Source organism: Phoca vitulina, unplaced genomic scaffold, assembly GCF_004348235.1.
Source record: "Phoca vitulina isolate PV1807 unplaced genomic scaffold, GSC_HSeal_1.0 scaffold35, whole genome shotgun sequence".
Classification (NCBI taxonomy): Eukaryota; Metazoa; Chordata; class Mammalia; order Carnivora; family Phocidae; genus Phoca; species Phoca vitulina.
In genome coordinates, this window is record NW_022589738.1 from 9,327,726 (window position 1) to 9,340,582 (window position 12,857).

At 44.0% G+C, this 12,857-nt stretch overlaps 1 protein-coding gene across 1 annotated transcript; it reads left to right on the forward strand.

Annotated features, from left to right (window-relative positions):
- Positions 1-8,719: 8,719 nt before the first annotated feature.
- Positions 8,720-9,751, forward strand: MAGEB16 (MAGE family member B16). The gene has a single exon (XM_032426487.1). It carries the CDS (start codon positions 8,720-8,722, stop codon positions 9,749-9,751), a length of 1,032 nt encoding a protein of 343 aa, XP_032282378.1.
- Positions 9,752-12,857: the final 3,106 nt, after the last annotated feature.

Genomic DNA, 12,857 nt, shown 5'->3' on the forward strand with positions numbered 1-12,857 from the left:
CTTTGCTATTCTGTAAAACAATGTTTGCAATCCAGAATAAGACAATGTGGTATTGCAATACATGTTTGTTTTTTGTTTTGTTTGTTTGTGTTTTTTTTTTTGAAATTTGAAAGAACTCAATAGTAAAATTGTTTGGTTCAAGAAATTGATATAAATTAATTAAAAGATGGTCAATTCTTGGCTTTCCTAATACTTTTTACTGTGTATTTTTGTAAAATAAAAGACATCTACTTGTATTTGCTTACCTTATAAAGAATGTCAGAGAAATTAAATCTTCATAAATTAGATACCAAGCTCATTGACTCATTTATTTTTAAAACACTGAGCATTCTTTCTTTGAAAACGACTGTACTATTGCTCAAGATGCTCATATCTTTGTGTCTAGAAGTTGGAAATAAGTGAGATTGCATGGTAAATGAGAGGGACAATTTTGAAAAAGGAGCAAGGAGGCATGAGTCCAGGTGAGCACAGTCATCTATAAGTGTCCCAAGGCATGATCTTTTTTGCATTCAATAAGCTGCATGTTGTTTAGTGAAACTGAAGGTTAAATTTAGTTATGGAGTGGGTAAATCAAAGGTGTTGAATTGTTTAATAAAGAACAGATCCCTCAGATTGTGTCTCAAAGTTGAGAGACTAAAGCCTAAAATGCAAATTGGGTCTTAGCATGTAGTCTTGAATCCTGGATAAACTAGGGAGGAACTTTTGACTGACTGAAGTAGGGCAGGTATTTTGGTCCCTTGTCTCAGTACATTTGATCACAGTTCGCAAAATAATTGTTTTTTATATACTCCATTGTAAACACATGCTACCTCCCATTACAAAGGAAGGATAACTCCAAAGAGCAATCAGGAACCCAAAGAGTGGCCTTTGGAAAATTATCTGAAGGCATTAAAATGTAATCAAGGAATTAACAACATTTGCCCACAGGATTTCACAACCCTATGGGCTAGGGGCTGCGTTATCCCTTCCATTTTTCCTGTAATTGAACAGGAATGTCTATAGTTGTTGTACTATACCTGTCCCACTATTATATACTGGGTGGGCTAGGCCCAGATAATTTGTTTCTGTTATTTTATAGGTCCATCAATAGAGAAGCATTCTGTCCCAGTTGGTAAACTTAACTATATATTCTCTAAGAACTTCATCTACACGTGAGTCTTATTTAGATGATGAGATTTAGTTTTTGAATTGCTATTACAGTGGAGTCAGACATTTGGGGATCTTGGGAAAGGTTGAACGTATTTTGGATGAAGAAGAAACTTGGATCTTTGGGGTCAGAGCATAAATTATGGTAGACAGAGTCTAAACTAGTCACCTAGATCCTGATCTTTGGGTGTTCATGCTTTGTTACCATTTCTCTTGAGTTTGGGCAGGGCTCATAACTTCCTTTTAATCAGTAGAATATGGCAAAATGGATGATATGTCACACCCATGGTTATATTACATTATATGGCGAAGAAGATTGAACGTCTCTTGATTATAGACACTATATTTGACTCTGTTTTGCAAGAAGACTTGTTCTCACTCTTTTGCTATTACTGAAGGAGAAATCTACTATGTTGAGAACTTTTTATGGAGTGGACCACCTGGCCTAAAACTGCAGCCTACCATTAGGAAACATTAAAACCAATTTTGCAAGAATTAGAAAAAAAAATTAAGATCTTAGTTCTACAGACAAGAAGAAATGAATTCTGCCAACAAACTGAGTGAGCTGAGTGAATTTTCTTCTAGTCAAGATAATACTTTAATTTCAACCAGGAGAGATCCTGAAGTAGAGAAGGAAGTTGAGCTATGTTTGGACTACTGACACACAAAAACTATGAGTTAATAAATTTTCATGTATTTTTTAATGGGTAAGTTTGCACTAATTTGAAATGCAGTAGAAAACTGATGCATGAAGAATATTCTAAAATATTTTCCCAGATATTTATTCTTCCTTTTTCTCTTTCTTCATTCCTCTATTTCTTGTTTCAAACCTAAAATGGTTACTGTGCAACAAGCAGAAATAGGTTCATGTAATGTTTGAATAAGTAGTTGTTCCTTGACTGTCAAGGGTGAGGGCAGCTGGAATGACATATGTGGAACAGATATGGATGTGTGTCTTGCTCTGGGCTAGTATGTGCCTGTGATTGACAAGATGACCAAGATGGTGCCCATCTTGTTCAAGTTTCTCCTCAGCTTATGACCCTGTGGACCTATTTCTTAGAGTCCCCTTTGACATTTGAACATTGACTGTCAACCTAAACCAGGAGCCCATATTACTATCTGGATGGTGGAAGGTCCTCATTTAGTCACTTCCAAGACACATCCTGCCAAGAGTGGTGATAATTTACTTTCTGGATGAGGAGGCCTTCCCTCTGGGTTCACTAAGAGTTGCCTGCTCTCTGTGGAATTAGCTCAGGGTTCTTGATGCCTGCCCTCTTTCCCCTGAGACTCTCCTTAATCAAAGCAAGTAGAAAGACCTATCCCTTTCCCATAGACACCAAACCCCATTCAGGGGCCTCAGCAACAGGGTCTCTGTGCCAAACGGCAGAATCTGCAGGACACTATCACTTAGGCAAAAAAGGAGAGAGGCCAGTCCCCCAGTTTCCTCACTCCCAGAAGGAACACTCATCGTGGTGGGACAATAGGTAGGATTCTATTCACATCACATCTGGAGAACCTGGCATGGCACTGCATCTGCCCACAACATCCTGTTGGTTCTTAGTATGTCTATAATCAACAAAATATTCCCTGATAATTCTTCTCTAGAATAGTGCAATCCAGGTTATAATTCTAGGAGGTACAGAGCGACATAAGTCAGCATGGGGAAGATGTAGTGGGAGGTGAGATGAAAAAATCATTGGCTTAGATAACATTCTCACAATCCAGCACAAAGTCCCAGTTCCTACTTTTTGAAGTGAAGGTTCAAAAAGGAAAACTGTGTGGAGCATGGGGAAAAAGAGCTGCCATTTCTTACACTACCCTGTTCATAACATCTCAAGTCCTTCTGTTATTGACCTGATAGATGTCCCCAGACTCTTTCAGTCTTTCACCTCCAGATTTATTGATGCCCTCAATGACCATTGCAGCTGGCTCTCTAGTTAATAGATATATGAAGGGTTTTTTGTGCTGTTTCATCTGTTATGTAAGATCTATATGACAGGTAATTTTATAAGTATTATCAACAACAAAAGAAAGTAACTGAAAAAAAGTGATATTAGCTAAATAAGACCGTACAAAATATAGGTGCAGAGGAGATAGTATAAGAAAACACTAGAAATACATTACAACAATACCTCAGGAAAAACAAATGACAAGGAAAAGATTTCCACCTATACAAGCTTTTGAGGTAAAAAATTTTAAAAAGAAATGAGAGGTCACCTGGGTGGCTTAGTCAGTTAAGCGTCTCCCTTTGGCTCAGGTCATGATCCTGGAGTCCTGGGATGGAGTCCCCCATCGGGCTCCCTGTTCAGCAGGGAGCCTGCTTCTCCCTCTCCCTTTGCCCCTCCCCCTGCTTGTGCTCTCTCTCTCTCCCAAATAAATAAATAAAATCTTTAAAAAAAAAAAGAAATGAGAAAATGGGAGAATTACAGTTCTACAGCCTTAAATGGGGGATGGGTAATCATTATAATTATGAGTGCCAAGGTCACCAAAAAGAAGACACACGGACAGTATGTATTTCCTAATGGAAATAAAAAGCATTACCTCTGGAGTGGGAGTGGTCTTGCCAAAGAACAAAATATAGACCAAAAAATACTAATCCAATCAGACTTCGGCTTATACCTACTGATGATTATTAGGCAGAGTGTTAGGTAAACAGGGTTCATTGTACTGTTTTCTGTACTATACTATAAGTCTAAGAATTTCTATAAATAATGATTTTTTATAAATATACCTTTACATTTGAAAATCCAAGTGAAATGCTATTTTTTAAGCAAAATATAAAATGCAAAGGAGACCAGTTAGAAACAGAAAACTGTAGTCTACAATTATGAACTGGAACTCTAAGCCAAAGCCACCTAGATCAGATCAGGTTTGGAGGCCAGTTGCATCTTATACTCAGGCAAAAACTAATCAGCATCTTAAGTAAACTTTTACAAATCACACACAAAAAATTGAAATTACTCCCCACATCTTATCAAGCTAGCTCTTCTTGATACAAAAAGCCTATAGATGAAGAGACCTAAGAAAAGAATATTTGAGCCAAACCCATTCCATTTTTCAAAACTGGACTAGAAATCATACTCAGAGCAATAAGAATAGCAAGTAAATAGTAAGTATGAAAAATGCAAAAGAGAGATAATATTCATATTCTGCTTATGATTTCTGCATATGCAATATGGAATAAACTAAAAATCAGAGGCTTTCAAAATCATTCATTTCAGTGTCTTCTTGTAGAATGTAAATATTTTAGAACAGAATTTATGTAAGAGACTAAGTCTGACTAGTGAACAGCAGAAATAGTGTGATTTTTCTCTGATAGCCCACCACAGATCCTGGCCCCTGCCTGTTTTGTGTTCCAACTAATTCATTTCACATTAAGACTGGGACATGACCCATTCCACGCTTGGCAAGGGTTTCAGTGGGTAAAGTCATCAAGAGTTTGCCGAGATATAGCATTTCCCAGAAAGCCTTGAGTCATAAGAAAGGAGCCAAAACGAGAACTGCCAGTGAATGAGGACAGAAAAGAGGCCAAAACCAAAGAATAAGGGTGGGTCACATAGACACGAGCCAGTGCCTATTTGAGCCCTACTGGTCCAGGCAGGGCTCTCCGACTGAAGCATCCCCTCAATTCCTCTCGAGGGTTCTAGGGGCATGAGGACATTGGCATGAGAGGCATGACATGGGTTCAAGAGAGGGATTAATTCCAAGGCTACCAGAAGTCAATAGGACTATGACGAGGGACCAGCCGCAACCTCCACCGTGAAAGAGGCTGGTGCGCACAGCCCCGCCCCTGCTGTTGACCCGGAAGAGCCCAGGCAGGTGTAACCGGATGTGACGCCCCCTGATTTCCTCCTCCGGATTGTCGGGTTGCTGTGCGGGATTCCTTCTGGGGCTGTGCGGGATTCAATCTGAGGTGCGTGGAACCAAGTCAGCCGAGGGAGGGGTCCCAGGTGCTACTTGGAGTCAAGTAAGATTCCAAATGAGAACTGAGGAGACCTCGTATCACAGAAATGAGGGGACTCATTAGATGAGAGCCCCAGTCCAACTCAGGGAAGCCCTGGACCGGTCTGTCAGGCTGACCTACGACACACTTCCTCTTTGGAGGAATTGAGGCGACAGCGTTTCTGTTGCGGGGCTAAGAGTTCCCTGACCTGCTGGTAGTCCGGAAAAGGCCCCCGAGTGAGTCCTGAGGGGACCACCCACCCCAGACAGTGGTGGACTCAGTGAGCCTCGGCCAGTCTGTGAGCCCTGGGAGGCGTCGGGCAGGGGTGGCGGGAAGTGTTGCTGACTGACTTCTGCCTCCAGAGTCTGAGGGAGGGAAGAGCTTAGCCTGAGGCAGGCGGTGTCCCGTCGGCAAAGGAAGGAGCCTCAGGCCCTGCGGGGGACTCCTGTAGGAGTCCGGGCGAGGACCCCGCGTGAGTTCTCATGCTTCCCCTGACCGCGGGTAGAGGTTGTGGCGCAGAATCGAACCCCTGTGGTCAGGTCTCCATGTCGGGCGGATGAGGTGTCCCCTCACTTCCTTTCTGGGCATCTCAGACACGTGGGGCCTTGATTAGAAGGTGGAACCTCAGGTAACAGATGGCAGCGGGCACATCACCAACCACTTTGGTCCACCCTGGGAGGTTCCTGAAAGGAATGACCACGTGTAGGTGACTTCACGTCATCCTTTTGGGTTTAAGAGAGGGGTGAGGCTTGGTCTGAGGGAGTGAAGTCAGGTGGTCAGATGGAAGATTTCCAGGTGCTTAAAGGATTCAGGGTAAGGACACAGAGTTATGTCTAAAGGGACCACCCACCTCCGAACACAGGTGGCCCCACGATATCCACCCTTGTTGGCAATCCTGGGAGGCCACGGGCAGGGATATCCATGTAAAATGTCCCCTTAATTCTCCCTTGGAGGTCACTAGCAGGTGGGTGTGTGGTATAAGGAGTGAACAACGGTACAACAGAGGGGAGGGCTGACACAGTGCCAGGAACCAAGGTGTAGACATTGAGTCAGGACTAAGGGGCCACCCATTCCAGTATAGTGGGAAGTCCATGAGCTCCCCTCTGTCTCTGCATTTAGCCCTTGGAAGCCTGAGGCCAGTGGTCAGAATTCTCACATTCTCCCTTCATCTAACAGGGGCCTCAGGGAAGTAATTGTGTCTGTCTGAGCGGCAGCCTCAGGTTAACAAACAGAAAAGTGCCCAAGGGGTTGCAGGAACCTATGAAGACACGGAATTAGTACTGAGGGTATCAGTCACACCAGGACGGAGGGCCCATCGGCAAAGCACTCCTGCTGTCAGTCCAGGGTGTGTCAACAAGGATCACCTGATAAGATATTGCTCCTCTTCCTTGTGGGGTTCCAGTGAGGAGTGTTTGTATATACAGGGCCTACAGCACATTAGGTGAGCAAAGGATGAGTCCCAAGGTCTGTTAGGACCAAGGTAGGTTCTCTGAAAGAGGTTTGAGGGGCCTGGCCACCCCAGAACAGAGAAGCTCCAGAGTTCTTGCCCCTCTTCTCAGCAGTGGTAAGCCTGGCGATGGTGACTGAATGAGATTTCTCTTTCCTTCCTTCTCGGTTGTCTTAGGCAGAATAGTCCTTTTTCTGGTGGGGGTGACATTAGGTTTTAGCAGGTGGGGACTGAGAGGCATGAGAGGGCATGTGTCTACCAGTAGCCAAATAGAGGCCTTGAGTGAGGGCTGAGAGAACCACCTATCCCAGAAGATTGGAGCCAAACATAATTCTCCTTAGCCCTGCTGTCACCCCTGGGAGGCCTGGAGCAGAACTGAGACATGCCCTCATTTCTTGCTCAGTAAGCTCAGGGTGATGAAGAATGGTCTGTGGAAGGGTTTCAGATCCTAGGTCCTACTATTAGTCAAGGGAAGGACCCTAAGTGAGGCTGATGAGGACACCTGCTCCAGAACAGAATAATCTGAAAAGAGCCCTGTCTTGCTGTGACATTTGGAAACTCTGGATGTGACACCCCTTAATTGCTCCTCAGTGGTCACAGGAATGAGTCTCTAGCCTGAGGGAGCAAGAGCAGTTCAGTAGAGGGGAAGAGGCTCATAAACTGTCAAGTTCCAAAGTATACACCTTGTTTGAGCAAGGAGGTGACCATCTACTTGAGCACAGTGAGACCCTTTGATACCTGTCCTCCCCCTGTAGTCATTACCTGATAGGTCCCAGGCAAAGATGGTCAGGATTCTCAGTGGCTCACTTCATACACTGGGCACCGAGGGGATTGGGACATATTCAGAGTCAGCAACGGACAGGGTGGCCAGGCACTACTGGAGTCCGTGTGGGACATACAGAGTAAGAACTGAAAAGGATCCACCCCAAAACATAGGGTCATCAAAGAGACCCTGGACCTTCATCAGTCCAGAGAACTCTGGGCAGAGACTACATGACAAGATCACCATTTTGGTGGTGGTGGTGGTGGTGTGTGTGTGGGGGGGAGGGGGGGTGGTTCACACAGGTGAGATCCTTGGTGTATGTACCTACATTATATGAGGTCATCAAGGAAAGGGATCCAGAGCCTCTCATGGGTCACAGTAGGACATTAAGTGAGATCCAAGGGGTCTACCCACCCCAGAAAAGAGTTTTTCTTTACAGTTTCTACCTCCTTCTGTTAGCCCAGGAAGCCCTTATAGAGGGGTATAGGCAGTGTCCTTCTTCACTTCCTTCTCAGGTAACTCGTGAAGATGAGGCATTCTTACACACAAAAGAGTTGACATCACATAGAGTGGTCAGACCTGAGACCCCACCAGTTGCCAAGTCAAGAACCCAGAGTGAATACTGAGGGTCCACTGACCCCAGGAGAGTGGGGATCATGATGAATGAATCCTGCCCTGAACTGTCGTCAGCACTGAGAGGCTATGGGAAAGGCTATCTGTAGACATATGCCCTAATTACCTTCTAGAAATCAGAAGGTGGAGGCTTTATTCTGAAGGGACAATGTTAGGTCAGCAAATGAAGAGATCCCAGGACCTGCCTGGATTCAGAGTGAGGCAACTAAGTGAGAACCGGGGTGTGGGGGGACTACCAACAGCAGTATAGATAGCCTCCACACAGTCTAGGTCCTGCTGTCAGCCCTGGGAAACCCCAGGTAGGCCTTCTGGAGGAGGTTCCTCCATCAGTTGTCTTGGGAGATGTGACTTTGGTCTTCGGGGACCACCCCATATTAGTATAAGGGAGGTACACCGGGCCCTACTGAATGCCAAGTTAATGAACCTGAGTGAGGACCGATGGGTCCACCCTCCTCAGAACAGAAATGGCTGTCTAGAGCCCCACCACACGTGCTTACTGCAATCTCTGAGAATTCTCAGCCTGGGTTTGCTGGCTGCATCCTCAGGAGCATTCAGACATCCTCCTTCATTGCTCTTCAGGGACATAGCAACCAAGAGGTTGGGAGACCTGTGAGGCCCTATAACAGTGTTGTCGGGAGAAGTCCATTGGAGGCAGTTTTATCAGAGCCACCCCAGTGGAGTTTAGCAGCTGAGGCCATTCACATCTCCTTCTTCCTCTTAGGCTGTGATTCCCCATTGCCCACTCCCCTGTCCTCACTCCTGTCTATTGCCACTCATAAAAGTCACCATGCTTCAGAACCAAAAGAATCCACGATGCTTATACGATCAGTGCTTTCAGACCTTCAGTGAGATCCAAGATATGGAAGTTGTACAGGTCTCCAGGGCTCTGGAAGAGACCCATCTCTCCTCTTATCCTCTGATGCCTGGCAATTCAGAGGAGGCTCCTGATGCTGGTCAACCCAGTACCCCTGAGAGTCATCAGAGTTTCTGCTCATCTTCCATTGCCATCACAACCACCTCATCAAGTGAATTGAATGAGGGCTCCAGGAGCCAAGAAGAGGATAGCACCTCATGGGCTGGGCCTGACCCCAGGAATGTGCCCATGGATGCTGTAGATAAGAAGGTGATTTCGTTGGTCAATTTCATGCTGTTCAAGTATCACATGAAAGAGCTAGTGACAAAGGCAGACATGCAGATTGTCATCAAAGAGTCTGAAGACCACTTCACTGAGATCTTCCTGAGAGCCGCTGAGCACATGGAGATGGTCTTTGGCCTTGATGTGAAGAGAGTGGATCCCATCAACCACTGCTATGGCCTCTTCATCAAATTGGGCCTCACCTATGATGGGGTGCTGGGTGGTGAAGAGGGCATGCCCAAGACCGGCATCCTGATCTTTATCCTGGGTGTGATCTTCATGAAGGGCAACAGTGCCACTGAAGAGGAAGTCTGGGAAGCGCTGAATTTGACGGGGGTATATGCTGGGAGGAAGCACTCCATCTTTGGGGAGCCCAGGAAGCTCATCACCAAAGATTTCGTGAAGGAAAAGTACCTAGAGTACCGGCAGGTGGCCAACAGGGATCCCGCACAGTTTGAATTCCTGTGGGGCCCGAGAGCCCACGCTGAAACCACCAAGTTGAAAGTCCTGGAGTTGATGGCCAAGTTTCACAGGACTGACCCGAGTTCTTTCCCATCTCAGTATGAGGAGGCTTTGCAAGATGAAGAAGAGAGAGCCCGAGCCAGAATTTCAGCCAGGTCTGTCTCTGCTTCTGTGGCCACTGCAAGTTCTAGGGCCAAGTCCATTCATTTCTCTTGCTCCTAGAGAAGCCTGAGGCAGGTTTTTCACTTTGTGTTTGTAAAAGGGCAGTTAGTGTTCATAGAATTTAGGTCTGAGTTGGGGCTGAAAGGAACACAGTATATATGCCTATGTGTTCCTATATTATTGTGTAACTTGAAAATTTATTCTTTTTTAACATATGTATTTGTTCAAATATTGTTTCTTTAATATAGATTTAATTAGCTTCAAAATCTCCAAGTTTATTAAAGATATTGATCATACATTTAATGTTATAATGAGATTTAATAGTAAGAGTTTTGTTATTTTGTAAGACTAAATGTGAAACCATCTTATTTTGTAATTTGGAATAACATAACATCGAATTGCCATAGATATTTACTGGAAATGTGAGAGTAATCAGCTTTACGGTGGTTGGGTTCAAAAAATAGAGAACAAATTAAAGATTGCCAACCTATGGCCCTCTTATACCTTTTACATTTTTGTTTTATACAATTAAATTATATATGCTTGAATTTGCTTAACTTGTTTATAGATATATTAAAAATAAACATCAATAAATTAGACCCCATGCTCACTGTTTCTTTTATTCCCCAAACCTTCCTTGAACATTGGCTGTTTGGAAATCACCATGTTAGTCTTGGAAATTATAGCATGAATAATACCTACAACTGCACTTATAAATTTTACGTATAGGATCAGCAATCCTATAATTACAGTGGGATGCCTTCTAATATCCAAGGGGCAAGTAAAAGAAGGAGTTAGCAGATAAGTGGAGGTATTCCATATGAGACTGTCAAGTGTAAATGCCCTGGGACAAGAAGTTTGGGGGTCAGGGGAGCTGGAATTCCTGTAATGAGTGTTAATTTTTAACTTAAATTTGCATTTAGGGCAAGCTGAGCCTGACGGGATGGTGATCAGCGATCAGACCTTCAGATAGTATGTCACCAAGTTGAGACTCAAAAACCTGAACTCTAAAACTGTTCTTTGTAGTTAATTAGGGTGCATGGTTTAAAAAGAAAGAAATCTTTGGGGCAGGTTTGGAAGTTGTCCGGTGTTGGTATCCCTGTGCAATTGAACATAATTCACAAACAAGTTTTTATACACAGTCTTCAAAGAGTTTTCAGAGATAACAGTGATACTTTATTGAGATGAGACACCAAGAAACCATTGGTTGCCCTGGGCTAGGAGAGCCAGAGACTACTCCATTTAAGACATATTTTAAATAAGCTATTTTCAGTGTAATTTGGCATAGTCTAAGAAATGTTTATATTTTTATGGGTGTGAAATTAATGAGAATAGGAGTGGTTTGAGTGGAACAGAAGCTAAGGAGGCAAGGAATTGGTCCTTGTCACAAATTCTAGGAGTTCTGAATTGCATCCATGTGGGGAAGAAATTCCCTATTATTTTTTTTAAGATTTTATTTATTTATTTATTTGGGGGGGCCAGGGATGGAACAGACGGGGAGGGAGAGGAAGTGGGAAAGAATCCCAATCCGACTCTGTGCTGAGTGAAGAGCCCAACTCAGGTCATGGACCCCATGACCCTGAGATCACGACCTGAGCCCAAACCAAGAGTCAGATGCTCAACTGACTGAGCCACCCAGGTGCCCCAGAAATTCCCTATTATTAAAGAACACAACCTCAGAGAGGATATATTTACTGAGGTTTATTTGCTAAGCAGTGTTTTGGTTGATCTAATATTCCATGGCCTGTAGTACTTCATGTTTTTTAGACATCCTGGGTTTTTAGAAATCACATATGTGAGGTTGGTAGGGTCAGTAGTCAAAATAATCACAGTAATAACTTATTCATTAAAGACCTAAGTTATGCCAGGCACTGTAACAGGTGCCTTACATATATTGCACTTTTTTTTCTAGAAATATCCAATTGGCACTTTATTTAAGTCATCTCTACACCCAACATGGGGTGCGAAATCACAACTCTGAGATCAAGAGTTGCATGCTCCACCAACTGAGCCAGCCAGGCGCCCTATTGCACTCTTTCAAACAGTCCAATATGACAAGGCTTATCAGACTCACTCTTCAGATGAGGAGCCTAAGATTCACAAAGCTTGAGAATGTGCCCAAGTTCACAGGTCTGGTATGTGACAGAGCTGAAGCTAGACTCATGGTCTGAATTCTAGAGCTCATGTTGTTTCATTCCTCCAGCCTGAGGCCCATACTCTGTCTCTAGATTCATTTCTTTTCTCACTACTCCACATTGCCTCTTAGGATAAAAAGGACCTTGAATCTGAAGTACTAAAAACACGTGTGAAGAAGAAAGGTGAAAATGATAATCAAATACAATTTGGGAATTGTCTGTGGGCTTCATTTACCTAGGGTCCAGCTGCCCTTAACCCCAGGGTCCCTTGAGAGCTGACTGCCCAGGGGCTAGACTTTTTGTCCAGCTTCCCCTCTTCTGTGTGTAGAGGTTCAGAATATATCACCCCAGAATATGCCACTTGGGCATATTGGTTATTTTGAATTAAAGGTACTTGAGAAATAGATGGTGCAGGAGGGACACTCCAACCTTCCTTTATCCCCCCCAAAAGGAGATGACTCTCCCATGTGAAAGATGCCCTCACTGTACCAGGAGGGTACTAGGCATCTTTCTCACCAGAGACACGGAATTTGGGACCAAGAAGGCTATATAAATAAGCCTTGTTAATTCGTCACCATTTACTACCCCTAGCCCAAGCCCCTCTGTCCTGTCAATTCTTCACACAGTTAGTGTTTGTCTAAAAGGTATAAAAGCTGGGTGCCTGGGTGGCTCAGTGGTTAAGCGACTGCCTTCAGCTCAGGTCATGATCCCGGGGATCCTGGGATCGAGCCCCGCATCAGGCCCTGCTCCGTGGGAAGCCTGCTTCTCCCTCTCCCACTCCCCCTGCTTGTGTTCCCTCTCTCGCTGTGTCTCTCTCTGTCAAAAAAAAAAAAAAAAAATCTTTAGAAAAAGGGTATAAAAGCTTCCTGCTTTGGTTACCTCTTTGAGTCTCATATCTTTGTGGGGCTCCCATACATACGTATGTATGTAATTAAATTTGTTTTTCTCCTTTTAATCTGTCTTTTTATTACAGGGGGCTTCTCAGTCAAGCACCTGAAGGGTAGAGGATAAATTATTTTTCCTCTCCTACA

What these genes read in the sequence shown, in the direction of transcription:
- MAGEB16 (XM_032426487.1), top strand. Translation starts at nt 8,720, where the DNA reads ATGCTTCAGAACCAAAAGAATCCACGATGCTTATACGATCAGTGCTTT.